This window comes from Neomonachus schauinslandi, chromosome 13 (genome assembly GCF_002201575.2).
Source record: "Neomonachus schauinslandi chromosome 13, ASM220157v2, whole genome shotgun sequence".
Lineage (NCBI taxonomy): Eukaryota > Metazoa > Chordata > Mammalia > Carnivora > Phocidae > Neomonachus > Neomonachus schauinslandi.
In genome coordinates, this window is record NC_058415.1 from 14120082 (window position 1) to 14147802 (window position 27721).

Consider the following 27721-nt stretch of genomic DNA (forward strand, 5'->3'; position numbering starts at 1 on the left):
CCTGAGCCGAAGGCAGTCGCTTAACCAACTGAGCCACCCAGGCGCCCTCAAAAACTGCTTTTTAAAGAAGAGGACTGCTAGATACATCAGGTTCAACGCCAAAGACCATTAGAATTTGTTTCTGTTTAAAAAAGAATTCAGATGGTTAGAGCGGGAAGATCCGTGTTACTCACTAGGTCCTCACTTTTTCCTAGCTTCAGAAGAAAATCCTGCCTAAGATTTCCTCCCATTAACACTAGCGAATTGGAAATACGAAAGCAAGTAAGCTCACCCTCCTTGCTTCCTGGAGAGATTCTCCATCTCTTCCAGAAAGTAAGAGTCATTGAGAACATGGGACCCAATATCCTACGATAGCTATTGTGGACCCTCTTCCAGAAATGAGTAGTCACTGGTAATGTAGAAATGAAAACAAAATTTTCCACGGAGGAAATGTTGATTGAGGTTCGTCAGTAATTATCCTCTACATGAACTTTTACTGGAAGCAATTCCACTAACCTCTTCATGCAGGACCAAATTCTTGCTAAGAAATGTTTCTCATCCACCTATGCTTTTTGCCAGAGGCAACCATGATGGGGTAGAAAGCAGTGGTCTTGGAGGCAGAAAGCAGAGCTTCCTTGTCCATAGTAAGTACCATCTCCTCAGCCCAAACCCAGAAGGCTGCTTAGAAGCAACATGTGAAAGTCTCTGTTACATATGAGGAACTCTATTTACCTGTTTTTGTTTTTTTTTAAGATTTTATTAATTTATTTGAGAAAGAGAGGGGCGCCTGGGTGGCTCAGTTGGTTAAGTGACTGCCTTCGGCTCAGGTCATGATCCTGGAGTCCCGGGATCAAGTCCCGCATCGGGCTCCCTGCTCAGCAAGGAGCCTGCTTCTCCCTCTGACCCTCCCCCCTCTCATGTACTCTCTCTCATTCTCGCTCTCTCAAATAAATAAATAAATAAATAAATCTTTAAAAAAAAAAAAAATTTATTTGAGGAAGAGTGAGTGAGCACGAGCTGGGTGAGGGGCAGAGGGAGCAGACTCCCCGCCGAGCAGGGAACCCGACGAGGGGCTCGATCCTGGAACTCCGGGACCGTGACCTGAGCCGAAGGCAGCCACCCAACCAACTGAGCCACCCAGGCGCCCCTACCTGTTTATTTTAAAGCAAAAGATTTTGTCTCTTTAATTACAGTGGTACAAAACACACCATTATAACCCAAGTCATGTTTGGATCATCAATAAAATAGCTAACACCGGGACGCCTGAGCAGCTCAATTGGTTAAGCGACTGCCTTAGGCCCAGGTCATGATCCTGGAGTCCCTGGATCGAGTCCCGCATCGGGCTCCCTGCTCGGTGGGGAGTCTGCTTCTCCCTCTGACCCTCCCCCATCTCATGCTTGCTCTCTCATTCTCTCTCTCTCAAATAAATAAATAAAATCTTAAAAAAAAAAAATAGCTAACACCCAGTGCTTCCTAGGCACACTGTGTGAAAAACTTCGTATTATTCCCCCTGGATACCCACAACAGCCCTATGTGGTAGTTTCTCTCATCATGCCCATTTTTCAGATGAGGAAACTGAGGGTTAGGAAGTTAAAGTCACACGCCCACCATCACATAATAAGTGAAAGAGCTGGGCTCTCTGTCTCCAGAAATCCATCTTAGTAAACAGTGCTACCCTGCTGCTCAAAACCGAGATATGAGCCCTAAAATCAACCCTTCTGGGTAATAAGGCACTTCTCAGTTACTCATTTCACAATAATTTTGGTATAATTTTTGCTTGCAAAAGAAAGGTAGTGGGCAAGCACAGACAGGAGGCTGCCAATGCATACCTGGCGCCAAAAAATCTGGCAGCAAAGTAGGTGAGTAAACATCCGTAAAGAAACAAGTCAGGGCTACCCTAAACACCCAGTACTGGGCATTATTTGAACAAATTATGGTTCCTCTAAAAGGTGAATGAGAATAAAAATTATGTTGGAAAAAAAAAAGTTAAAGACCTAAAATATTATTTAAAGCGAGGGAAACAAGTCAAAACAAAATGAGCACTAGCGGAGAAAACACATAGAAGATAAAAAATGACTAGATTATTTGCACAAAAACAATTCTCTCTGAATGATAGGGTTAGAGCTTAATTTTTACTTTGTACTTTTCTGTGCTTTCCAATTCGTTTAGACGATAAATGCATTAGCTGGATCATCAAGGAAAAACTGCTGAGAAAACGAGAGGTTTGTTTGTATAGCATGTGTGCGAAAGTAATACTTACTACATGTCTACATAAAGAGAAGATCCAAAGTACAAGAGCATATTCATACAAGGCAGCTCACCCTGTCACATCTAGGTTGATTCAAAGGGTATCAAATCCAGGAAACAAATCCATCTCTAATAGTTAACCACACTTTAGGACTCGAGAATCAAGAACAAAGTCCAGTTGGGAGTGACCAAACTAGAAAAGAGCATTCTCCAATCCAGCAAGAACTCTTTGAGTTGAAAGGATCAACTGTAGGAGGGAAACTATAGGTTTCACCTTCAACCAGTTGAGAAGTTGAATCAGATTGTCCTTTGAATACAATACCACCCAAAGAAACCAGTCTTCCACAGTACTTACCAATGTCTTACAAGGGTCTAAACCGTACTTGCTCACCTTCAATCCATTCACTGTAAGCTGTCACGGTGAATTTCTGACCATCCACAGTATAAAATTCTCTTTGGGCAAGAGCCTTCCCTCCGCTGCTATGATTTTCATAGTTTCTCACAGACTCATTGCAAGAAATACTTCCTCCATCGATGACACCAACCAAAGCCCACGCTTGCCTAGAAGGGAAAAGAGCATGTGCCTTATTTGTCATGGTACCAGCTCAGATCCTTGACACAGATGTTGTGTCAGGTGCTGCTTAATCTTGTATTTCATTTTTATCAATCCCGCTATCTCTTTTTCCATGACGCTGCAAGTCCAAACCTTGACTGAAGTCACCGACGTCACAGAAGGAAATGCATCTGGATTTTAAATCCTTGTTTGTTTAGCTCTGTAAGAGGTGAAACACCGATGGTTGGGACTAAAATGAATCACTGTCTTCCTTCCTCAATACACACCCCTATTATTCACCCATCATTCTGGCCACAAACCCATTTATTTCCCTTGTTTTAAAATGAGTATGGCATGCACCCCAATGTTTAGAGCAGCATTATCAACAATAGCCAAAATATGGAAAGAGCCCAGACGTCCACCAACTGATGAATGAATAAAGAAGATGTGGTGTATATATACAATGGAATGTTACTCAGTCATAAAAAGGAATAAAATCTTGCCATTTGCGAAGACACGGATGGAGCTAGAGTTTATTATGCTAAGAGAAATAAGTCAGTCACAGAAAGACAAATACCATATGATTTCACTCATGTGGAATTTAAGAAACAAAACAGATGAACATAGGGGAAGGGGGAAAAAAAAGAGAGAGAGAGAGAAGCAAACCAGATGGGATTCTTATATATAGCGAACAAACTGACAGTTACCAGAGGGGAGGTGGGCTGGGGGGCTGGATGAAACAGGTGATAGGGATTAAGGAATGCACCTGTCGTGATGAGCACGGGGTGATGTATGGAAGTGTTCAATCACTATATTGTACACCCGAAACTAATATTACACTGTAGGTTAACTAACTGGAAATCTAAATAAAAACTTTAAAAAGAGAGAAAAGAAAAAATTAAAAAATAAAATGAGTATCACCTGCTCTCTTTTGAGTTCTCAGCAATGTTCTCAAATCTGGCTGCATCATAGAATGACATGGGGAGCTTTAGGAAGCCATCCACACTCAGACCCAGCCCAGACTGACGCCATCATCATTTCTCCAGGTGGGGCATGGCATTAGTATATTTTCAAAGCTCCCCAGACGATTTGAATGTGCAGCCACACTTGAGAACCACTGAGTTAGAGAGTGGTTCTCACTTTGGTCAAATCAGATTTGATTTGGGGCCCCACCCTCTGATTGCCTGAGGTGAGGCCAGAGCATGCGCATTTCTAACAAACACCCAGGTGACGCTGATGCTCCTGGTCTGGGGACCACACTGAGAACCCCTGAGTTAGAGGTCAGAGGTGAGAGCATCAAACACCTGGGGGCCCTCCCCTTCAGAGATTCTTATGTAAAAATTTCTAAGGGGGCCCTGGGCATGGGATTTAAAAAAAAATCTCAGGAGTGCAAAGCTGAGAACCACTGGGTTACTGGTTTCTTAATAATCTTAAATCAAAGTTGTATAATCACTATCCAACAGATTGAAAATTTTGCATGTCATGTATCTATTTGTTAAAAAACAACTGTGTTTGAAAATGCCCCCTGGGGTGCCTGGGTGGCTCAGTCGTTAGGCGTCTGCCTTTGGCTCGGGTCGTGATCCCACGGTCCTGGGATCGAGCCCCGCATCGGGCTCCCTGCTCCGCGGGAAGCCTGCTTCTCCCTCTCCCATTCCCCCTGCTTGTGTTCCCTCTCTCGCTGTGTCTCTGTCATATAAATAAATAAAATCTTTAAAAAAAAAAAAAAGAAAGAAAATGCCCCCTAATTTCATTTTATTTCTGTAATAAACATCCCAGGGACTTGCTCAAACTTGTGGCCAAACTAAAAAAAGAACAAAGACAAAAAGCCAAAAAAAAATTTGCCTTAAGATTCCTGGTTTAAAACGTGGAAAAAAAAATATCAATTTCCTACTCTAGAGGGATATATATATATACATACATATATATATGCCAAATGTAATCTATGCCAGACAGATGGCTGGATATTCAGATAAAAGTTAACCAAAGCATGCCTATATCCTTATAAATTCCACACCTGCCCCTGCGTGGATTAGCTACTCTTCAGCTGACTACGCTTTATAGCTCTATTTATATTCCTTGATACAGCACAAAGAATCAAATGCCAAATGTCTCAATTTATTATCTCCTATGTGAGAGGAAAGGAGAAGAAATAGCAGAGGCTTCCTTTATTTACCAGAGCTGCCTCAGCAACTATAAAACAATGTTCTATTCTCCTGACATTATCTCCAAAACACTCCTACTTCCCTCCTCTACTTGAGGAAAATTTCACCACACAGAACAGTATCTTCAAAGGCGGGTGTTTATGTACATTGGAGATAAGGTCAAAGCAATGGAACATTGGCAAAGGATCACAACTCAAATTCCTCTGTCAAATCAGCAGCATTATTTTCAAGGGAATTTGGAAACCAGGAGGAAAGGAACCCAAAAAAGCCAAACAAAATATTCACTGCTGATGATCACGCAAATCCAGGAAAATAATGGAGTAAACAGACAAAAGTTGTCATCCTGGCATATACTGGATAATGAAACGGAGAGATCGTGTTTCCACTCCTAGGTCTATAAATTACAGAACTATGGACACATGGGTTTTAAAAGATGGATAAAAGAACATTTGGAGAAAGCCTTTTTTTTTAAAAGATTTTATTTATTTATTTGACAGAGAGAGACACAGCGAGAGAGGAACACAAGCAGGGGGAGCGGGAGAAGGAGAAGCAGGCTTCCCACCAAGCAGGGAGCCCGATGCAGGGCTCGATCCCAGGACCCTGCGATCATGACCTGAGCTGACGGCAGACGCTTAAACGACTGAGCCACCCAGGTGCCCCATAGAGAAGCCCTTTTTATAACAGAGGTCCGAACTGGACCGGATGTCCAGCAGTGCGTACCCTGGGGTAGTCACACAATAGAAAATGAACAGCAATGAAAACAAACCAGCACCGCACATACCAACACACATAACCGTTATGTTATGTATATATAACTCAGTTAACACAGAGTTGAGCAAAGAAGCCAGATGCAAAATAGGATATATTGTCTGCTCGCATTGACACGAAGTCCAGAAACAGGCAAACCTAACTTTTCACGATCTCCACAAATTCCGGTGAGTGGTTATCTTTGCTGAGCAGAGGGAGTGATCAGTGAAACAGAGGGGACACAGCCAGGGGGCTTCCGGGCCACTGGCAATAATGATCTATGTCTTCACCTGGAGGGTGACTATCCAGGTGTCACGTTGTGATTAAGTCATTAGACCCTGCATTCTTGTTTTTAGCACTTTTCTGCGTGTGTATTATATTTAATCCTGAAATTTTTAAGAACCCACCTCCGAGGTTTGCCACCTGCTATTCCCTGTCTAGAAAGCCCTCCTTCTCCGACTGCCTGCACAGCATGCTCCTAAACTCCCCTCAGGTTTCTCACCTTTGGGAAGCCTCCACAGATTCCCCAAGCCGATCTGGGGGCTCCCTCTACCTGCACTCGCATTCCAGCCTATAAGCAAGGGTCTCACTGTATGCTCCCATCTATTTAGGTGTGGTTATCCACCGGATTAAACAAGGGCTCCGAGGTAGTGTTCTTTCATCTCAGCACCTAGGGGTAACACAGCACTCAGCACCTCCTCAATATCCCCAGGGTGAAGAAAAGGCATTTTGAGAACATTACACTTTTCTTCATTAATTTTGTCTTCTTAACTTTCTCTAGAATTTCCGCAGATACTGTTCCATTCCAACAACCAACGGAAGGAAAATAACAACTAGATCCATCAACCATCCGAGGAAAAAAATAACTAGACCCTTTCAATATGTGAGTTTTTTAAGTCCTCTTCCTTTTCACGGCAGACTCATTCCCTGGCTTTACGAAGAACAGTAAGCAGAATTAAAACTTCTCTTTTCTGAATTACATGTTGAGCCGGCTACTTCCCCCAGCCTCAGGGCTGGATGAGGAAATCCTGGTGAGCTACAGGAGGGGGGCCCAGGCTCCAGCAGCGGGGGCGGCAAAGACTCTGTGCCCATGAACTTGCTAGCCCTCCGGTCTCTTGCTTTCCTCACCTGCGCCCAGGCTCCACAGACCTGCCCCAATCAAACAAGCAGACGCAAATCAGCAGGCAGAGGACTCCAAAAAAGGAAAACAACACTGGGCATGTGCCCCTCCCTCAGGCTTCCCCCCGCAACTTTTATACCCCCGTGCAGAATCAAGTAGCCTGCGTTTCATTCGGTTTGCCCAAGGTGATGAAAGAGGGAAAGAAACTGCCCTGGAGCTGCCAGTTTCTCAGTAGCACATTTCTGTTCTTCACTTTTCAAAGCCCGACACTCCGGTTCACAGAGTGCTTCATCAACCGAAGCCAAGAGAAGAGCGTTTTGTAACCAGCATCCCGCGCCCCCCAGACCCATGTTTCAAAGCAAGAGTGGCCATATTCTGACACCCGAAGCCAGGCTGTGGCGTGTCCTGTCCCTTTCTGCAGCCCCTGTCATACAGACACAGACTCCAACACGGAGCTGGGAAGGAAGGTAAAAGGTCTGCCCACCTGTAGCCCAGTCCTTGGATCAGCTTACTTCCCAATCGGTCCTGGATCATTTGTATGGTTCCTTGTAAGAGGCTCTTGGCTGCCGAATCTCCGACCGCTATGGCGACAATCCGGCCTGGATCCTGTATTCTCAGAAATTCCTGCAGTCGTCTACTCTCATTGTGGTATTCATGAGTATCAAACCTCGCACTTTCCAGAATTTTGGCCGTGTCTTGGTCAATGATCCTCACGTTGAGGCCCCTAGAAAAGTCCTTTTCAAAGGCGTAGGACCCAAAGGTCAAGCCTGAGGAATGCAGAGTTCTCGCCAACAATGTCCACGAGACCTTCTGTGCCCCGTGTATCTCCAGTGTCCCACCAGCTTCCACACCAATAAATTTCTTGCCAAATGTTGGCATACTTTCACCTTCATCTGACTTGCCATACAAGACCATTGTCGCTTTGGATTTATAGCGGCATTTTTCTGCTCCAATATGAAGCGCCCCACCATCCTTGATCAGGATGTAACGAGTCCTCAAAGTAATATTTCTGGATCCATCTTTATCATCGCCAAATACAAGCAATCCTGCAAGGAACAACACTAGTATCAGCCAACTTCCAAAACATCTCTCTGGGACATAGAGAAACAGAGTTTACCTTAAGTGGGGATGAGGAAGAAAAGACTTCTGCAGTTAAGTTAATAAGAAAAAATTTATTAAGAGTCTGCTTAGAAAATTAAGCCTGTTTTCAAAATAGTAAAGGTAGAAATGGAGAGTTCATGTCTCAGCATGCTAGAAATGCCCAGGGGCATGAATTTCAACCCATTCACCTTAGGGCTAAATTATTTTTAGAAAAATATCTAAGAGCCTCCAAATCATTTTTACATATGTTAACCCATGTTAATTCTCTCATCACTCTCCGTAGCTGTAACAAAGATTTAGCTATGAGAGATCACCTTCTGGAACTGTTTCCTTTCCTATCAATCCGAGGTCTTGACTTGAGTGATTTCTAAGGTCCTCTTAGCTCTTGAATTCTATGGTTCTACCTTAGGAACTTCTCATGCCCCACGGATAGACCAACACCACATTCTAAAGGCTAAGAATAGTTTTCTACACACAGAACATCAAATGCCCCCACAGCAATGAGCAGCCTTGCAGCCCCCATAGGCAGGAACCATTCCTCACCTCCATCCTGAATGACTATAGAATTCACCGTGGCATCCGAGGTCAGACGGAACATATCTCCCTCCTTGATAACAACTTGCTTTGCAGAATCCTGTCCTGGATCCCAGTTCCTGAGACGTGGGTTCTGATCTGGGCAATTCTCTATAAAAAAAAAATGCAACATCAGTATCGCATCAATGCAACAAAATGCAAGAATGCCTTCAACCAGATCCAAGTACTACCCTCATTTTTTGCAATCTGCAGGGGATGGGCAGACCTGTTTTAAGTCCCTGCCATAAGGATGGAAATCCCATCCCATTCCACCTAGCAGATATATCCAATCCTTTACTTCAACGCATAAAAAAGGTTGCCCTACACAACTAAGTTGCTACCATCTAGTTCGGGTCTAACTCCACAAGGGAAACACAGAGTTCCCCTGAATCATCTACTCTGGAAATAAATTAACAGCAAGAGGCAAAACTGTGATTTGCCTTTGGACCCACACTAGGAAGCAGTTTTAGAAAACAAAATATATTCACAACATTACTTAGCAGTTAAGTAATGTTAAGTAATGCTAAGTAATAGGTATGTCAGGTCTTCCCAGGTTCCTTCCTTTTTGCACAGTAGGTTGACAGAAGCATCTCTATCATTCCACAGACCGCAGCTGATAAATACCAGCTGATAAATACCAGCTATCTGCAGATAGGCACGCTTTCCCAGTGAAACTGGAAGAGGCAAATGGCCCAAGGCATGACTTCTCATTTTCAGAGATGAGGAAACTACAGACCAGAGAAGCCAAATCCAAGATTACTCAGCAAGCTGAGTGACATGCAAGTTCCCCCTTAAGAAATGAGGTTTACTGGACGTGTCGCGTTCCTTTACTAGAATTAGGATTTGCCCCTTGAACAGAGGAGGATGGAAACATAAAAGTATTCTGCATTGCCACAGCTATTTAATGCATGAGACCTTTAGTTGCTGCTATAATTGCGGGGGAGGGCAGGAATCACACGGGTTTCGATCAACTCCTGACCAAGTATTTACAGAGGATCCATTTGCTCACTTTGTACTAGATACTATAAAATTTATAAAGCACAGGATGAACTCACAGCCTGCAGAGCTTATACTAGAGCTTGGGAGAGAAGCCACCAGCTAGACAATAATTAAACACTGAAGAATGTGGTAGTCGCGTAATGCGCAAATGAGCTCAGAGAAAGGAGGGGTGGGCTGAAGCACCTGAGACAGTTTCAACGGAACAGGACCCTAGACCTGGACCCTCAAAGGGCAGGTGGTACTTAAATAAGAGGAGCATGGGGGCACCTGGGTGGCTCAGTAGGTTAAACATCCGACTCTTGATTTCGGCTCGGGTCGTGATCTCAGGATCGTGAGATGGAGCCCTGTGTCGAGCTCCATGCTGGGGCGTGGAGCTTGCTTCAGATTCCCTCTCTCTCTCTCCCCCGCAATAAATAAAAAATCTTTAAAAAAAATAATAATAATAATAAATAAATAAAAAGAAAGGAGCATGAAGGTGAGAGATGCAAGTACCCCTCCTACCCAATTCCATTGGTTGCTCAGTTAGAAGGGCAAGGTGCAGCTCATATTTAAACTCAGCCAAGGTAGGGATAGGCAAGGTGTGCTTGGGAATCATATGAAGGTGGAAGGTACACGTTGGGAAATCATAGGAGGAAAAGTAGAGAGGCTGAGTGCAGCACCAAGGTATTAATTTTTATGGAAAGAAAATTCTGATTCCTCGTTTTGAATTGTGTAACCCTTAATGCAAACATCTCATTTCTAAGCACTCGTGTTGCCCTAGGCTCATGCTCTCTCTTTGAGGTGACAGTAACTACTGCAGTTAAAATCAGCCTCACTGGTTAAGTCCTTGGCAATTATCTCATGTAATTTTTCTCAAAGCAGTTTCATAATCACCGACATTTAATTCAGATAAATCAGTGATCGTTACTATTAGACTAGAAATAATCCTTAAATGTTTCTTTCCGTTGAAGAAACAAGAAATCTCTTAAATGTGTTCTGACTTACTACTAAGGATTTCTTAAACTTCTCTTCAACCTCCCTCTCTTCCCGTAAAACATCAAGCTAGAACTCTCCATGATTACATCACAAGCAAATGTTTGCCCCATATAACAAGCACTATATACCCAGCTACTGAGAAGGAAATCTAGTCTTTTGACATGAAGAGCCTACCAAATGGTTATATAATCTCTCTTGGTTTTTGTTTTGTTGTTGTTGTTTTGTTGTTTTGTTTTTTTTAGAGAGGAAAGGAGAGAATCTTAAGCAAGCTCCATGCCCAGTGCAGAGCCCCATGCTGGGCTCGATCTCACAACCCTGAGATCATGACCTGAGCTGAAATCAAGAGTCAGACGCTTAATTGACTGAGCCACCCAAGTGCCCCAATTCCTCTTGTTTTTAATTATTTCCCAGGAGAGCATGCTTCCTTAGGAACCATCACCAAAAACTCTCGTCTATTTCCTTCCAGTAAAGTACACTTAATGAGGAAATCCATGGTCTGCAGAAAGCGCGGACAAATAGCTCGACAGCCTCGCCTTCCCGGCTGCCCACTGTTAAGCTGCGGGTTCATTATTAAAATTATGTAACAGCAATAACCAAAGTGAGGCTGACCCCGAAGGATGTCAGCATACCACGTATTTCTACCAAAGTTCTACACTTATACTGCCAAAATGTGAAACTACAGAACGTTGATTCAAAGGAACCACATCAGTGATTCACGGTCTTAGATGGAAAATGAAAACATCAATTAAAGCCACGGATTTCAGCTCTGATCTTCCCCCCAGATCTGGCATCTCTTTACTGCAGATTACTTGTGAAGAATGACTCAACTGCAGCAAACTTCGTTATTTTGCTGGAGAAAAGGGAAGAGAAAATCAATTTGAGGAGCCAACAGAAAGCAGTGTGACAAATTCATTCCGTGGTTGACTGGCCTGGTCAACAAAGATGTTGATATGAACATTTCTTACTTCAGGTCTGTTTTCTTAGAAGCATTGACACAATCTCCCCCAGGACTTCAAAGTCTATAAAACTGCTAAAGCACTCATGGAAACTAAATACAATAGTATTTGTAAGTCTTGCAAATAATAACATGCTTCTCGGATGTTGTATCCACTTAAGGAGGCATCTAATTTGACAAAAATCTGTGCTAGATAGTAAAAGAAAAAAAAACTGCAGACAAAAATGATGCCCCAGTCCAGGTTGTTATGGTCCGCTTCTCCTTCAACAGCCCTGAGCAATCTGATTTTCAGCCTGGTAGATGGGACTCTATCCTGAGCCCATTCTTTATTGATACTAGATTGAGACTGACAATGAATTTCTTCAAAACCATTTGAAGTACTGATATATTACCAACTTGCAAAGCAAAGGCCATTTAAGAAATAAAAACGTGCCCACAAGATATTTAATTATGAAGTAATAAGGGATTTTTAGATAAATGTATCAGACCTTAAAGCTCCTAATGGATGTTTTCCTTTCAGGATACACATTGTTCCTCAAAAATACTTGAAGCTTCTCTTTTAGAACTGTCTCCTAGCCGGTTTCAAGCCACAGAACACAAATCTTAGTATTTTCACTCATTTAAAAATAAAATCAAATGTAGTTCTACCACTACATTTAGTAAACTTTTTTAATATATATATATTTTTTTAATTTTATTTTAAGTAGGCTCCACCCCAACATGGGGCTCAAACGCACAACCATGAAATCAAGTCACACACTCTACGGACTAAGCCAGCCAGGTGCCCCTACATTCAGTAATTTTTATCACTAAAAACTTTTGGCAGTCAGAAAAATCATACCTACCACAAAGGATGAAATTATGCTACCTCAAGAATTAGGTAAAGATTTTTAAAATGAACATTTTGAAAAGAAATGCTCCAAAAACAGGGCGCCTGGGTGGCTCAGTCGTTAGGCGTCTGCCTTCGGCTCGGGTCATGGTCCCGGCGTCCTGGGATCGAGCCCCGCATCGGGCTCCCTGCTCAGCGGAAGCCTGCTTCTCCCTCTCCCACTCCCCCTGCTTGTGTTCCCTCTCTCGCTGTGTCTCTCTCTGTCAAATAAATAAAATCTTGAAAAAAAAAAAAAGAAATGCTCCAAAAACATCTTGAGCACTGGGACAAAATAGCAAAATGGAAGGAAGAGCAATCCTTCGGCTGTATCACTTCCAGTGGATTCCTTTAACATTTGCTTTAATAAGCAGTTAGGCCTTCTATTCTCTAATTATATATGAATTAGCTAGAGCCAAGTTAAGATAACACAAGCTTTTCTTTTTAATTCTATTCTCCTATTTCCTTCCCTCCTCCTTCTCCTAGAACATGTGCTCTGTACACGTGCGTGCCCACACGTGCGTACACACACACTTACCATCTGGAGCGTATTTTGAGGAGATCCCTAAAATGACCGCGAGTGCAACAAAAAATGAGAAACTAGTGAAAGCAAAGCAAATGAAGGTATTTTTGTGCCTCTTCTGCTTCTGTCTTTCTCTCTGGGCTTGCTGCTCTTCAGGGGAGAAAGCAAAGGTGGCCCGGGCTTCCTGTCTGATGGAGGTCAGTTTGGCTGAAGCTTGGCTCTTTGGAGGAGGAGGGGGCCGCAGGGGCACAACCTTCCCTGGCACGTAGCCAGACGAGCGATGGCTGCTTCCATTCTGAGGCTGGAGGAAAGCAGGGGAGTGTCCCCTGGAATCAGTGGCATGCATGATAAACTGTCACTGCGAAAAGAAAAAAAATTAAGGTTCAGAAATGTGAGAACTGGGGCACCTGGGTGGCTCAGTCGTTTAAGCGTCTGCCTTTGGCTCAGGTCATGATCTCAGAGTCCTAGGATCGAGCCCTACATCAGGCTCCCACGTCGGGCTCCCTGCTCTGCGGGAAGCCTGCTTCTCCCTCTCCCACTCCCCCTGCTTGTGTTCCCTCTCTCGCTGTGTCTCTGTCAAATAAATAAATAAATAAATAAATAAATAAATAAATAAATAAATAAATAAATAAATACTAAAAAAAAAAGAAATGTGAGAATTGTAATGGCTTTTTTTTTTAAAGATTTATTTATTTGAGAGCGTGCATGCGTGAGTGACCAGGGGAGGGACAGAGGGAGAGAGAGAATCCTCAAGCAGACTCCCTGCTGAGTGCAGAGCCTGACGTGGGGCTCGATCCCAGGACCCTGAGATCACGACCTGGGCCGAAACCAAGAGTTGGCCGCTCAACCGACCACACCACCCAGGCACCCCTGTAATGGCTTTACGAAGTGTTTTTTATTGTGATCAAATCACGTCGCGTGAAACTGACAACTTAAACCATTTTTAAAGTGCACAATCTGGTGACATTCAGTACCTTCACAATTTTGCACAACCGTCACCACCAACCATCTCCAGGACATTTTCATCATCCCAAACAGAAAGTCTGTAGCCATTATGCAAGAATTCCCCATTCCTCCCTTCCCCCCAGTCCCTGGTAACCACTGTAACGACTCTGAAAATACCAAGTCAGCTCACACCCCTGACAGAGTCACTGTCTTCTAATGTCACTGCCTCTTGAGCCTGGCTGCACATCTGGATCACCCACTAACATTAAAGCCCAGTGCCACACCCCAAACAATGAAGTCAGGATCCAAGCATCTCTATCTTTTAAATGCCCCCCACAAAGCGAGTCTAACGAGCACCTTGGTTGAGAGCCACTCTAAGGCAACCGTTCTCAATTTGCATTGTGCCTAAGAATCACCAGGGATATTTGTGATTTCCAGCTCAATTGGCGCATGGATTTTATATCTTTAACACATACCCTGGTGAGACACTGAAGCAAGTGGTCACACTTTTTGAGTATCATGACTCTAAGCTCTTCCAGCTGAAGTTAAAGTCCATGCATCTTACGAAGACCATAAGTTCCAATAGACAAGCTTTCACGTTTAGGTGTTCGATTTCCCTGCTAGATTTTTCTTTTTTCTTTTTTTAATTTATAGATTTTTTTTTTTAAGATCTTTATTTATTTGACAGAGAGAGAGAGAGACAGCGAGAGAGGGAACACAAGCAGGGGGAGTGGGAGAGGGAGAAGCAGGCTTCCCGCAGAGCAGGGAGCCCGACGTGGGGCTCGATCCCAGGACCCAGGGATCATGACCTGAGCCGAAGGCAGATGCTTAACAACTGAGCCACCGAGGCGCCCCTCCCTGCTAGATTTTTCTTTTGGTGAAGCAACTTAAGCATTCATACCTGTGTTATCCCTTACCTATAGACTATACATTCATTTAGTGAGGAAACCTAAAGTCTACATTCTCTGGTTAAAAAAGAGACAACAGGCCCAAAATGGAGTCCCTTGTGCTAAAGCCATGTCACCAAACCAGGACTTAACATCTAACCTACTTGTGGTTTCAGACTCTCTCAGGAACGTAACCTTTAACCAGTCTGAAGTTACCTGGTCAGCACTAGTAAGATAATCTGCTTGACAGACCCCTGCCTTCCCCCAAAGGAAGGTGACCTCGCCTGAAACAATCCACTCTTTGCTAGAAACTTCTTTTTCTGCCCCCTGCCTCCCATTTTGTAAAGCTCCTTGGAGCCCCTTTCTATCTGCTAACATAAGATGCTGCCTGATCCATGAATCATTAAGTAAAGCCAATTAGATCTTCAAATTCACTCAACTGAATGCTGTTTTTTAACAATCTCTTTAAATCTTCAAATTTTGTTTAAAAAATAGGCATTCAAATATTATGGTTAGGATAATTTTTAAAAAACCTAACTCAGAATCCTTACTGCCAGGCACTGTTCTAAACCTCTCACGTATATTACTCATCTAATACATTTAATACAACAAATCTCCGTAGCTCCCACGGTCCCCATTGTACACATGAGAAAAACTGAGGCCTACAAAGGTTAATTAGCAAGTATATGGGTAAACCAGGACTCAAACCCAGGGCACTAGAGTTCAGGCTCTTAACCGTTATACTAACGTGTCTTTCAGAACAATTGAGAGGCGATAATGTCAAAGAAATCAGTTTTCTGATTTGCAAGGGTGTAACTAGAATGAGTTGAGTTTGAAAGAGCACATTAATATTTTCAAGAATTCTTCATTGAGTTCACTACAAATGATTCTTATCTAAGAGAAGCTGACACATAAACCAAGGTCCTTTTTATTCTTTATAGTAAGCACCTGTTAAGTTTCTGAATGAAAGTAAGTTTTGAATGCAACCCTATTCTGTTACTTTGCAAAGTCAAAGAAAGAATGCAAGGAAGCAAGAAATGCTATGCTTTTATCATGTTCTTATTGCAAGGACTGTGGGTAAATAAGATGTGTTCAGTGGCTTCGGAAAAATGGTGTTCAACCTCTTTCCTTACTTCCCTTCCTTAATAAGTAGAGCATCTCAGAGTCACCTGATTTCATTCAGTACCCTTGTGATTAATCCCCTCATCTTCTGCCAAAACAATGAATAAGATCCAAGTCACAGGGGTACCCCCAAATTGCTCTAAACTACAGCAAATCCATGAAACACAAAATGTGGTCATTAGAAAAGCCATTAATAAGCATTCCCAGGAACCAAACGACCTGGAAATTAATGGGGACAGAAAGGGAATCTAATCAGGAATTGATGTGGATTTTACATGGGGCAAAGAACATTCTCAGAGTCAGTGTGTCTGTCAAAAACACTTGGTTAGTGGGGTTTGATTTCTGAACAAAAGTAATTATTTAGATGAAGCTTAAGCTCCGTGACAAAGGGAAGAGAACACGATTCAAGGTGCTACTGAAGAAACTGCTGCATGTGCCAAACAGCAGAACGAAATAATGGAGACATCCTGCTGGAACAAATGAGAGAGTATAACAAAGACCCCTTTATGATCCTCTATTAACAAAGACAGGATGAAACTAGATATTCTTGAGTGCCAGGCTCACCAGGGTGGGAGGGGAAGCAGGACTATAATCTGCTCTGAAAGGGAGTGGGAAGCTTTTGTTCGAGGCTGCAATCATCTGATACTTCATTGTTTCAGGGTGAGAAAGGTTGTTATTACTTAACAGGCTGGAGGGCCCTTTTGTGGGCAATGATGTGTCTCCAGATATACCCACAATATAATACCAGGCAGTAAGAGGCTAAATGAAGCTGCCAACCGACTGGGAATAATTTGTGTCTTCACATTCACAAAACGATATCCTAACGTGGAAAACTCTGATGGTGTCTGCCACAAATTAAAATGGTCAATAAATGAAAAATAACTGTGGCTCTGTTTTCCCCATAACTCTTTTGTAAAACTAAATATATATATTTTTTTTAATTTTAATTTTTTTTTGAGTAAACTCTACACCCAACATGGGGCTTGAACTCATGACTCCCCGAGATCAAGAGTGGCTTGCTCTGCCAGCCAGGCACCCCAAAACTAAATACATTTATGTTCATATATTCTGAGCCCATTAGCTCCACTTTACTGGAAAACATGTAAATGCATAAGCGACAGATACAAACATTCTTTTCCTAAAAAGTAAACACACTGTTGAAACCATCTTAAAAATTACAACCAGGGACACCTGGTTGGTTCAGTCAGAACATGCAACGCTTGACCTTGGGGTCAAGAGTTCAAGCTCTATGTTGGGTGTAGAGATTACTTAAATAAACAAATAAATAAACATCTAAAACATTACAACTAAAAAAATCATTTTATGCAGACTTCTCTTTCAATTTATCATCATTTTTTAAAGATACAAGATACAAATACACTGCTTTAGAATTTCACTTTACATTTATGAGTTTACTTTAGGAGTAGGATTATGAATCAATTACTTAAAAATATGATTGCTAGTTATAAATTTCAATTCTTTGTGGGAAGAATTGACATTTCACTCATTCAATAAGCAATGTGAGCTCTCCTGCAGTCACTAGAGAATTGTGGTAAGCACCATGGAGGATAGACAAAAGATTTGCAGCATCCCTGAGAAATACAATTCCTAAGTTCAATTTTAATGACTTGCTTGAAGGCAGAGTGGAATTGACCAAGGAAATACAGTTGACCCTTGAACTAAGGGGCGGTTAGGGGCAGTGATCCCCATCTCCCCCACCAAGCAGTCAAAAATCCATGAATAACTTTTGACTCTCCAAAAATTTAACTACTAATAGCTTACTGTTGACCAGAAGCCTTATGGATGACATAAAACAGTGGATTACCACACATTTCGTATGTTATATGTATCATATACTGTATTCTTACAATAAATGAACCTAGAGAAAAGAAAATGCTATTAAGAAAACACATTTACAGCTTGGATTAGTGTGAGTTTAGGGTTCTGAGAACAAAGAGGCACCTAAGAGAAGAAAACATGAAGAGCTCCCCCCAGCTCTCAAGACTTCAAGGTGAGTCTGAGCTGCCATTTTAAACTTTTTATGACAGACCAATGTTTTTACTCAATACACTAATAAATTTGCTCATATTACATGTCATTTTTAAGAGGGCTGTCTCCCTCATGTAAAGAACACAGTACTCTATGGAAGGAACACGTTCTTTTATGATGTATTAGAAGAACTAGTACAGGGCGCCTGGGTGGCTCAGTTGGTTAAGCGACTGCCTTCGGCTCAGGTCATGGTCCTGGAGTCCCGGGATCGAGTCCCACATCGGACTCCCTGCTTGGCGGGGAGTCTGCTTCTCCCTCTGACCCTTCCCCCTCTCATGTGCTCTCTCTCATTCTCTCTCTCTCAAATAAATAAATAAAATCTTTAAAAAAAAAAAAAAAGAAGAAGAAGAACTAGTACAGCGTGAGCTAAATCCCTAAACACTGACAGATAATCCAAAACGGGGCAAAACCAAGTCATTCGAGTTTGGAAATGCACCCCATGAGGGTTTTGAAGCATAACTTTTGGCATTTGAAAGTATTCTCTCATATGTATTTACTGGATGGTAAAAAGTGGTAGCCCGAAAGGCTTAGTAATAATTAACTAAGAAGTAAAATCATTAAGTAAATAAGTAAATATCATCTGTCATATTTCATGCTATCATAGAAATAAATATCATGCCATTAAAGATCTTCACGGGGAATTTAGGCAAAGATTTAAAGTAGGTAATACAAGAAATTACTAAGAACATGAAACCATATCAACTTGAAAGATATAAATGCAAATGCTGAAAAAGGGGAAGCATTCAAAATCTACTATTTTTGTCAAAAAAAAAAACTCACAAAAAACATCTTTAAAACTTGCTATTATTTTTTTTTTTAAAGGATTTTATTTATTTATTTGTCAGAGAGAGAGGGAACACAAGCAGGGGGAGTGGGAGAGGGAGAAGCAGGCTTCCTGCCGAGCAGGGAGCCCGATGTGGGGCTCGATCCCAGGACCCTGGGATCATGACCTGAGCCGAAGGCAGATGCTTAACGACTGAGCCACCCAGGCGCCCCAAAAATTTGCTATTATTTTAAATAAAATTCTTCTGTTGGATAAAAAAGAGTGTACAACCTCAAACAGTAACTCAAGGTGGGAGGAGTCTGTGCATTTGGCAAGAGCACTCAATTACAAGAAGTAATCGCAGAAAATAATTTATTTTGGAATTTCAGTAACATTAAAGGAGATCAGGTTGGTGAGAGTTTCTTGCGCCTATAAAAAAAAAGAGCATGATTTTAAGAAAAGTGATATATTCTCTTTTAAAGTCGTCAAACACCGTGCTATCCCATCCACGAAGCCCTGTCATCTCAGGATTCTACAAGAAGTTCCCTGGCTGTTCTTCCCTGCACTCTGTCTAAAACTCTTGGTCGGATGGCTCAGTTGGTAGAGCCTATAACTCTTGACCTTGAGTTCAAGCCCCACGTTGAGTGTAGAGATTACTAAAAAAAAAAATTTTAAATAAAACTTTAGTTGGATCATCTTGCTTTCTGCCTTATGTTTCAGTTAACATGTGGACTTGTCCATCCATCCCCTGCAGTTGACTATAAGCTTCTTGAGAACAGGGACTAGTCTTACTTATCTTAGGATTCTCACAGGACCTACCACATCGTAGGTCCTCACTAGGTGCTTGTTGAACTTAGATCACTCTAGCTCTATAAACCACACACACACACACACACACACACAGATTGGAATTTCCCACTCAATCTTTCCTTGACATCCTTGAGGCTCTGGGAAATTTGTCTCATCCATCTGGATCTGTTGCCCTGATTTGGGAAAAACTGAGAACATTTACTACTTGAAGCAGAAAAGCCAAAGCATTAATTTTTACAAAACGCAATCCTAGTGTGCAATCTAGCAGGTGACTAAAGGTATTATTACCAACTGCAAATAGGCATTCTAAAGATAAAGAGTGGCAAACTAGACAAGCTCAGCCTTTCACAATATTTTTTAATACTTGTAGCAAAACAGTAGGAAATGCAGTAGGCACACAGGAAAAAGGAAAGTGTTCCATTCCACTTCGTATTGTCATGCTGACAGCCAGTTAAGGGCTGCGATCTGGGGCACCTGGCTGGCTCAGTCGGTAGAGCGACTCTTGATCAGCGGGTCGTGAGTTCGAGCCCCACTTTGGGCACAGAGCTTACTTTGAAAACAATGCTGTGATCAAAGGGAAAGTCTTTTCAATACAGACATGGCAGTAATTCAAACCCAGTAAGTGCTCTTTAAAAGGACTGAGTTTTCAAGTTCTTTCTACTGCTGAGATGCTAACATAGAAGACAAACGGCCTACTATACGTGCTTATCATTCACAGGGTGGTTGAGGACGCTTGCCCTCGAAGCTGTATATTCAGTCTCCCAAATCCCCCAGCCTCTCCAACCCAGTGGAGAGGGGTTCTCACAGCCCACTGCCACGCCATGTGTATCAACCCCATCATATCCAGCACCTAATGAAAATGCACTCCTTTTGACTCATTTTAAGTCTTTGAAATCCTACCTACACTTGTCATGAGAACTGATTTTTGAATGGAAAATCCAGGCTTACAGGGACAATCAAGAAGCTGGCATGATCTCAAGTTTACTCTTCTTTGATGAAGCGCGTAATTTCTGAAACAGTATCCAGTCTAAAGATCAATTCTGCAAGTTACAGTCGAGTTTAGGGAACAACTGGCCAAAGTCTGGCTGAGGAAACTTCCTTTTATTAAGATCCTGGTAGGTCTTTACCACACACCCACTGGTATGCTCTCGGTCACAACAAAACGTAACACATGCCAGGAACAAGAGGTGTTCGTGAATTATCCTGAAAACAAATGACAGATGTTTGTAATTATTAGTAATTATGACCTAATTAAAATTTTAACCAGCTCTTAATAGTCTTGAACTTCCAATTAATGGTTCCAACTTCCAATCTCCCATTTTTAGGAGGAAGATAACATCAAGGAATCAGGTTTAGGGTGTTGGGGGACGGCAGCAGGGTGTTTCTTTAGTTTTGTTGTAGATTCAGAGTATGTCTATAGTTGATAAACAGTGAGCTCAACACTTTAATCATATAAAGCCGTTGTGTAAGAAATAAGAAATAAGCTTAGCAGGGGCGCCAGGGTGGTTCAGTCGTTAAGCGTCTGCCTTCGGCTCAGGTCATGATCTCAGGGTCCTGGGATTGAGCCCCGCATCGGGCTCCCTGCTCCACAGGAAGCCTGCTTCTCCCTCTCCCACTCCCTCTGCTTGTGTTCCCTCTCTCGCTGTGTCTCTCTCTGTCAAATAAATAAACAAAATCTTTTAAAAAAAAGAAAGAAGCTTACCAAAACTGACTTTTAGGCCCTTTAGTTTCTCAAAACATCAAATAAATACTTAAGTGTGATCAGTATTTTCATGAAGATTATGTATTTAAATACATATTATACAGATTTTTCAAAAACAATGGCTGAAAAGTTTCTGGGGGAACATCCTTCTACACATAGTTTAGAGGAATATATTTTATTGCATATCCTATTCCCAGAGCATGCAGGATAACATATATTTTTAAACAACAATCCCTGCAACAGAATTCAATAGAAATGCTAGGTCTGTACTTATAGCTCTTTGGGAGAAAACAGACAGATGGTGGAGGAAAATTAAGTTCAGTTTCATTCAGAGAACAGCTTGGTTTGTGCAAGCATACACCCAAAGAATCCAATCCCCTGAGACCTCCAAACAGAACAGTGCTCTCAGACAAGACATACTCTCCATCATTACCTTGTACGGGTAGGCCTTTTGTCTTTTCTTTCAACTCTCCAAACCAAGATGAGTCACTATCACTTGCAATTGCCTGACATGGTCCCAAGAAATAAGACATTTGTCATGGTTAGTTTATTTACATTCATTCTGGGTCACTTTTACTAAGCTGATTGTGCCGGGGCCAATGTTGCAGAGACAGAGGGGAAGCTCCAACCCTCCATTAAAAACCTCTCCCTATGCAGGGGAAGGATACGGGGCTGAGAAATGTTCATTTTTATTCCCTACCTTCTTTTTCCACTTGGTCAATTTAGACACGTATGATGAATGATACTCCCCACAGTTGAGCTACTATTACATATAAACACCAATACACCCAGACCTGAAGTCTACAACCATGGATCATTGTTCACATTACCTCCTCCCTCAAAAGGAAACCACTCTCCCAGTACATACTAACTCCATTAAAATATAATACAGAGAAATGACAAGGAATTTTTCAAACCTATAATCTCCTAAAAAGGCTAAATTGACTAGAAATTATTTTTTGTCACTAAGCATTTGAGTCAGAAAAAGTATTATTGAAAGCCAGAAGACATTTGTTTTTTCCTGCTTAGCAATTCACTTTTTGTTAAGCTCTACTGTTAAGCCCTTTGCCAGAAAACCATAGTCAGGAAATAATAAATCCCTGGAAAACAAAAATTAACTAAAAATACTAAGAGTTGGATTATGTTGAAAACAACGAAGCAACAAACGCTGAGTTTATGGGTCTGCAGTGAAGGAATTCAGATGAGCAAATCAGCTTCAATTTCACTAAAGCGGATATATCCTCGAAAATTATGTTGGAATCTCCTGTTAAATATGGATCCCTCTGAACAAAGAGTCCGTATTTATAATATCTAATGCCCAAAGTAAACCAAGTGAACACTTTCCCATCTTAAAAGTTATATAGGCGACCTTTAAGAAATATTTTTAGTTCATTCTTAGAGTTCTCTCATTTATGCAGGGTACTGGAGGCAGATGTCTGATTTTCCTGACACCAAACATACTCATTAATCCTGTCTTTTTCAAATCTGTTACGCGTCTCCATGAAAAGCAGTGCTTGACCCCACAGCCAAGATGGCTGACAGAGCGAAAAGGCTGAAGAACATTACCATGGGCAACAAAAGAGAAGCAAAAGGAAAAAGGCAACAGATCCACAGACCAACAGGGGAGAAAGGCTGACAAGGAAGAATATCTAACACTCCTCACCAGGTCAAAAATAAATTTTAAGAAAGCAAAGTAGGTAGGCCCCTGGGTAGAAGGAAAGAACTAAAGGATAAACAAAACTGAAGGCAGAACAAGCTTCAACTTGGAAAACTGGAGAAAGGAGAGGGTGGGTCCTTTTACCTACCAGTCCTCTGCTCTTCACTCCTATTTCCTTCTCCCAATTATTATTCCTCAGCTTCCTTTTTCTCCTTCATGCTTTCTAGTGAAAAGCTGCCCTCTTTTCTCCCCTCCTTCCCAATGCTCCTTAGACCATCCCCCTTCGCCCTCGTTCCCCACAGGCTGGGAGGGCACAGGCCCCCAGCCTGCTGACGGTGACGGATGGCTGTCAGAGAGGTACACAATGGCGGATGCAGGCGTGTCATCAGCCTTGCAGCTGGCCTTCGAAAGAAAGAACCAAAGCCAACGTCTGACCTGAGGGAGGCTGATTTAATTAAGGTTACAGCAAAGGGCACAGCCGCCTGTGGGCTGCATTCTCTGCCGAGCGCCAGGGACAAAGCCTGAAAATACTTCTCAAGAAGAAAGAGCCAAGAAAGTTATGTTGGTTAAAGTGTTGAAAGTAGGAAAAAAGAAAAGGCAACAGAGATTTGTTTGATAAAGAAGCAGAGATGGACCAAAAGTCCACAATCTCTTGAGATACAGACATCAAAATGCAAGAACAGTAGAAAACGGGTAACGAGGATGTTTGGACATGCCTTTCAAACTAGGAAATATTCCAGATGAATAATGAGATGCCCAGATTGAAGTGATCTGGGGCCACTCAATCCAGTATCAAAGCAAAATCTCTATCAATGGCAGGGTCGGGACAGGAATCCAAATGTACTATTTCTTTTACCTACAACACATAGCCTATTTTTTTTTTTTAAAGATTGTATTTATTTATTTGAGAGAGAGAAAGAGAGAGAGAGCACATGAGAGGGGGGAGAGAAGAGGGAGAAGCAGACTCCCTGCCGAGCAGGGAGCCCGATGCGGGACTCGATCCAGGGACTCCAGGATCATGACCTGAGCCGAAGGCAGTCGCTTAACCAACTGAGCCACCCAGGCGCCCATAGCCTATTTTTAATACAATATTCACCCCTGGGAGTAGAGGCTTGCCCGACAGGGAACACATTTAGGCTTGAACATCTCTTATGAGACAAGGACTCTGCTAGATGATGGGGACCCAGTGGTGTACAAACAAATCTCTACCTTCCAGGAGCTCAGAGCTCAGTGTTGGGGGGGTCAGGAGAGGACCCAAGGAAACAAGTAAGTACAATGCATGTCAGGGCAAAGACACTGACTGGGCTGGTGGGTCTGAAGAGGTGATCGCCCGAGTTTATTAGATCTCTACAAATGGAATAATTTTTAAAAGCCCTGGCAAACTGACTTACCCAACTGCATGCCACCAGACCACTACGAATAGCTTCCTTTGCATGTATAAACTAAAATCTACCACGGAACCCAGCCACTACCATGACAACGTACTGTCCAACGATGACCAATATGGGAGGAAACAACAGAAGTCTCTTGTATTTTGTGGAAGGCTGCAGATGAGTCCCTGGCCAAAACAAAAACAGTGCCTGATCTCCTGGGGCGTCTGAAACCTAGGCCTACGGACGAGACCATATTATACCTCCTCCAGTCTCAAAGTTCATCAAAACTCAATGGTGCCAGAGAGTCAGCAGGGAAGACCAACGAATGAGCAATTACTCCGCACTAGAGGGTGCTTAGACTTTGCATAGCACTAGAGGGTGCTTAGACTTTGCATAGCCGAGCAGAGACAGGTTCTGGCCAGCAGCAATGAGACAGGCAAACAGGGGCTGCATGATGGGCTCAAGGGCCTTAAGCACAAACAGGGAGCAAGAAGAAATACTTGAAGGTACTTGAAGGTTAAAGCCAAGCTCAGACCACATGGTAACTCAGCAGCTGGGGGGGGGGGGGGAGACACACCGACAGACAGTTATCCATGAGCTGACCATACATTGTGAAGCGTGACCATATGGAGAGGACAGGCAGTGTCTAAATCAGCACAAGCACTTGGGAAAGCAGCTATTAACATTCATCAAAAGACGTCATTAACTGTGCTGAAAAGCCGATTCATCTTCCATTTGGCCTTTTCAGCTCTATCCCCATACACAGCCCACCTGCTACCAAACTGCTAGCTTCTCAATATTAGTAGCACTTCGCTTCTATCGGAGCATGTCCTAGGGTGGCTGGGGAATGGCTGTCATCAAGTACCCACTGCACAATTAAAGCCACATCTTTGGCATTAAGGAAAGAGAATTTTATAAATCCTCATACGAAGTGGATTTTAAGGGTACCGCTGGCAGTAGTAAAAACCAAAATGACTCATTTTTCTCATTCCTTCTGAAACAGGAATCAGGCATTTGTCCTTGTGCTCAACTTAATCTTTCCACTGTCTAAAATGTTAATAATTAATTTTCCAACCTCACTGTATGCAAAAAAAATCATTCATTCTTCAGGGAAGCGAGTCACCATCAATAAGAACAGGAAATGGGCAGTATCCAAGTACGAGCCAGTAATTAGGCAGAAGCCCCCAAATCGGTAACAATTTCACTCTTCGGAGAGACTTCATAATTAGATATGACCAAGACATCTGGCTTGTGGTGGATACTTCTATGTTTTAAGATACTTATATCAAACTCAGAGTCAAAGAGGACAATTCTTTTCTCAGTGGCTCAACATGGATCGTCTTAAATTGCAATCCTTTCAGGCAACAATGTTCCAATCACACTTCTATGCAGTGTTAAGACCATTTTAAAAACTATATTAGGGCGCCTGGGTGGCTCAGTTGGTTAAGCGACTGCCTTCGGCTCAGGTCATGATCCTGGAGTCCCTGGATCGAGTCCTGCATCGGGCTCCCTGCTCGGCGGGGAGTCTGCTTCTCCCTCTGACCCTCCCGACCCTCCCCCCCTCATGCTCTCTCTCTGTCTCTCTCTCTCAAATAAATAAATAAATAAATCTTTAAAAAAATAAATAAAAAATAAAAACTATATTAAAGCTAAGACTGCTACAAGCTCTCTGAGGCAAACTTTTCATAATACAAAGTCTCCAAATGCTGTCAATTTTTTACTTATTGTCCAAACTAAGATAGAGTCCTGAAAAAATAAATATCAAAGGCTGATCACTTGTGACCATGTAATGGAAATAAATGTCATGTTACAAATCTGGCTACAAGGTTAGACTAATAATAACAATTTCAAGGCAGATTTGCCTAATCGATCAAAGGACTGATTTGATGGGAGATAGCAATTCTGTGCTTTAAGTCATACACAGCGTCCCAGTCTGTGCCATTTTTTTTAAAGAGGCATTTTAATAAAGACCCTATGCTTCATTCATCTTGGTACTGCTCACAGCAACCAGCACAGAGCCTTGCACATCTTAGGAATGCAATAAAATATTTGCTGAACATAGTTCCTGACAACCAACATTAATGGCTTCCCAAAGCAAGTACAGGGAAAACAAAAGACCATGCCAACATATTTCTAACACACTTTTATCCTACGATTCACAACACAAATCGGAATAATGTTTCCAGGAACTTGCTTTTTAAAAAATGTGCACTTCTACAATATTTTACATTCGTGTACTATTTGTGAAAAATGCAAGTAAAGCTAACATTATTTTTACACTTAGTTCCCTATTTGCCAGAAATTTCTTACAAGTAACATCACCCCACTGCATACATCATATCATGGGTAAATCCTCCCAAACAAAAAAGGTAGAGTGTCTGCTTTAAACTTGGGTGCAATGGGTTTCTAAGCCCAAATGCAAATTACTTCCCCATTAAAACATTAAAATAACTAAACTGCTAACAAAACCAAACAGGAACAAATTAAGAGTATATTAGAGGGGGGGAAAAAACGCTGACTGGAAATAAGGACAAAGGGGTTCTTGTCCCTGCTCAGCCATTAATTTACTATATGACCTTACCTAATTAGTTAGGCTCTCTGGGTCTCAACTTCCTCATTTTAATATTATTTTTAAAGCCCTTTCAAACTACATGCTAAGATTCACCAAGTCCTGAAAAGTCATTTACATTCGTACTGCCCCCCTCCCCCCCAAATCACATTGAACATGATAGTTTTAAATATGTGAGTATGGATTTCTATCAAAAGCAACTTATTAAAATGTCAGATGAGCTTAAGTCCATTTCAAGTGGAGAATAAGGCAAGTAGGTTAAAACAAATAGTGCTTCCAGATTCACGTTTCACCCAGACAGCAACTGTTCTTACTGGGGGAACAGGTTTTTCTTTAATAGCATCGTTGAAAATTCCAGCTCTTTACAAACGAAGTAAACTAGTCAGGGTCACTGTCAGGGTCTCAAAAATGCAGATGCATGGCTTCTCCTTCCTTTTCCCTTTTCCCTATTCATCTTGTTGGGAGAGAGAAAAGCAGAAGGGCTAGCTTGACTTGGGAGATTGGGGCGGGGCTGGGGGGGGGAGGGAAGAACGTGGCAGTTACTATACAGACCGAGACAAGCCCCTCTCAATTGAGGTACTGTACGAGCCAGCCCATCCTTCTAATTAGTGCTCACAACCCAAATACAATGAAAGGGTTTCCTGTGGCTGGGATGGGAAGATGCCTGGACACGTTGAGGAATGCTCTATGACAATAACCAACACAACCATCTGAAAAACTGCACTCAAGCTGCAATTCAGAACACTCTGGAAAGGGCACTTTATTATATACACAGCAAATTAAATAAAAGTTAATCCTCAAAGAATTCAATAAAGTATTCTCAAACTAATTTTACAGATGAACAAACGTGAAGAAGTAGGGCATTTGGCCAGCAGCAAACGGCTAACAAATGTCAGAGCCTCGTTTTAAACTCAATTCTGACTTCGAGTACTCCAATCTTTACGTTTCAAAATGATACCACTGACACCACTGTTCAGCCCCTGTTATTTTTGTCTGATTTTGAAAACTTTATTTTTCACTAAATTGCTTCCTCATTACTGTCCCC

The 27721-nt window shown here is 42.1% G+C and overlaps 1 protein-coding gene across 3 annotated transcripts in view; it reads right to left on the reverse strand.

Moving 5' to 3' along the window:
- The window catches only part of CEMIP2 (cell migration inducing hyaluronidase 2), a 79593-nt gene that overhangs the window by 49119 nt on the left and 2753 nt on the right, over positions 1-27721 (reverse strand). For all 3 annotated transcript variants that reach the window (XM_021694403.2, XM_021694402.2, XM_044920588.1), the window contains 4 exons: positions 12815-13157; positions 8453-8593; positions 7293-7854; positions 2618-2787 (listed from right to left, as the gene is read on the reverse strand). In XM_021694403.2, coding sequence (XP_021550078.1) covers positions 2618-2787; positions 7293-7854; positions 8453-8593; positions 12815-13145 — 1204 coding nt within the window. In that variant the 5' untranslated portion in view covers positions 13146-13157. The remainder of the gene's footprint in view (positions 1-2617; positions 2788-7292; positions 7855-8452; positions 8594-12814; positions 13158-27721) is intronic.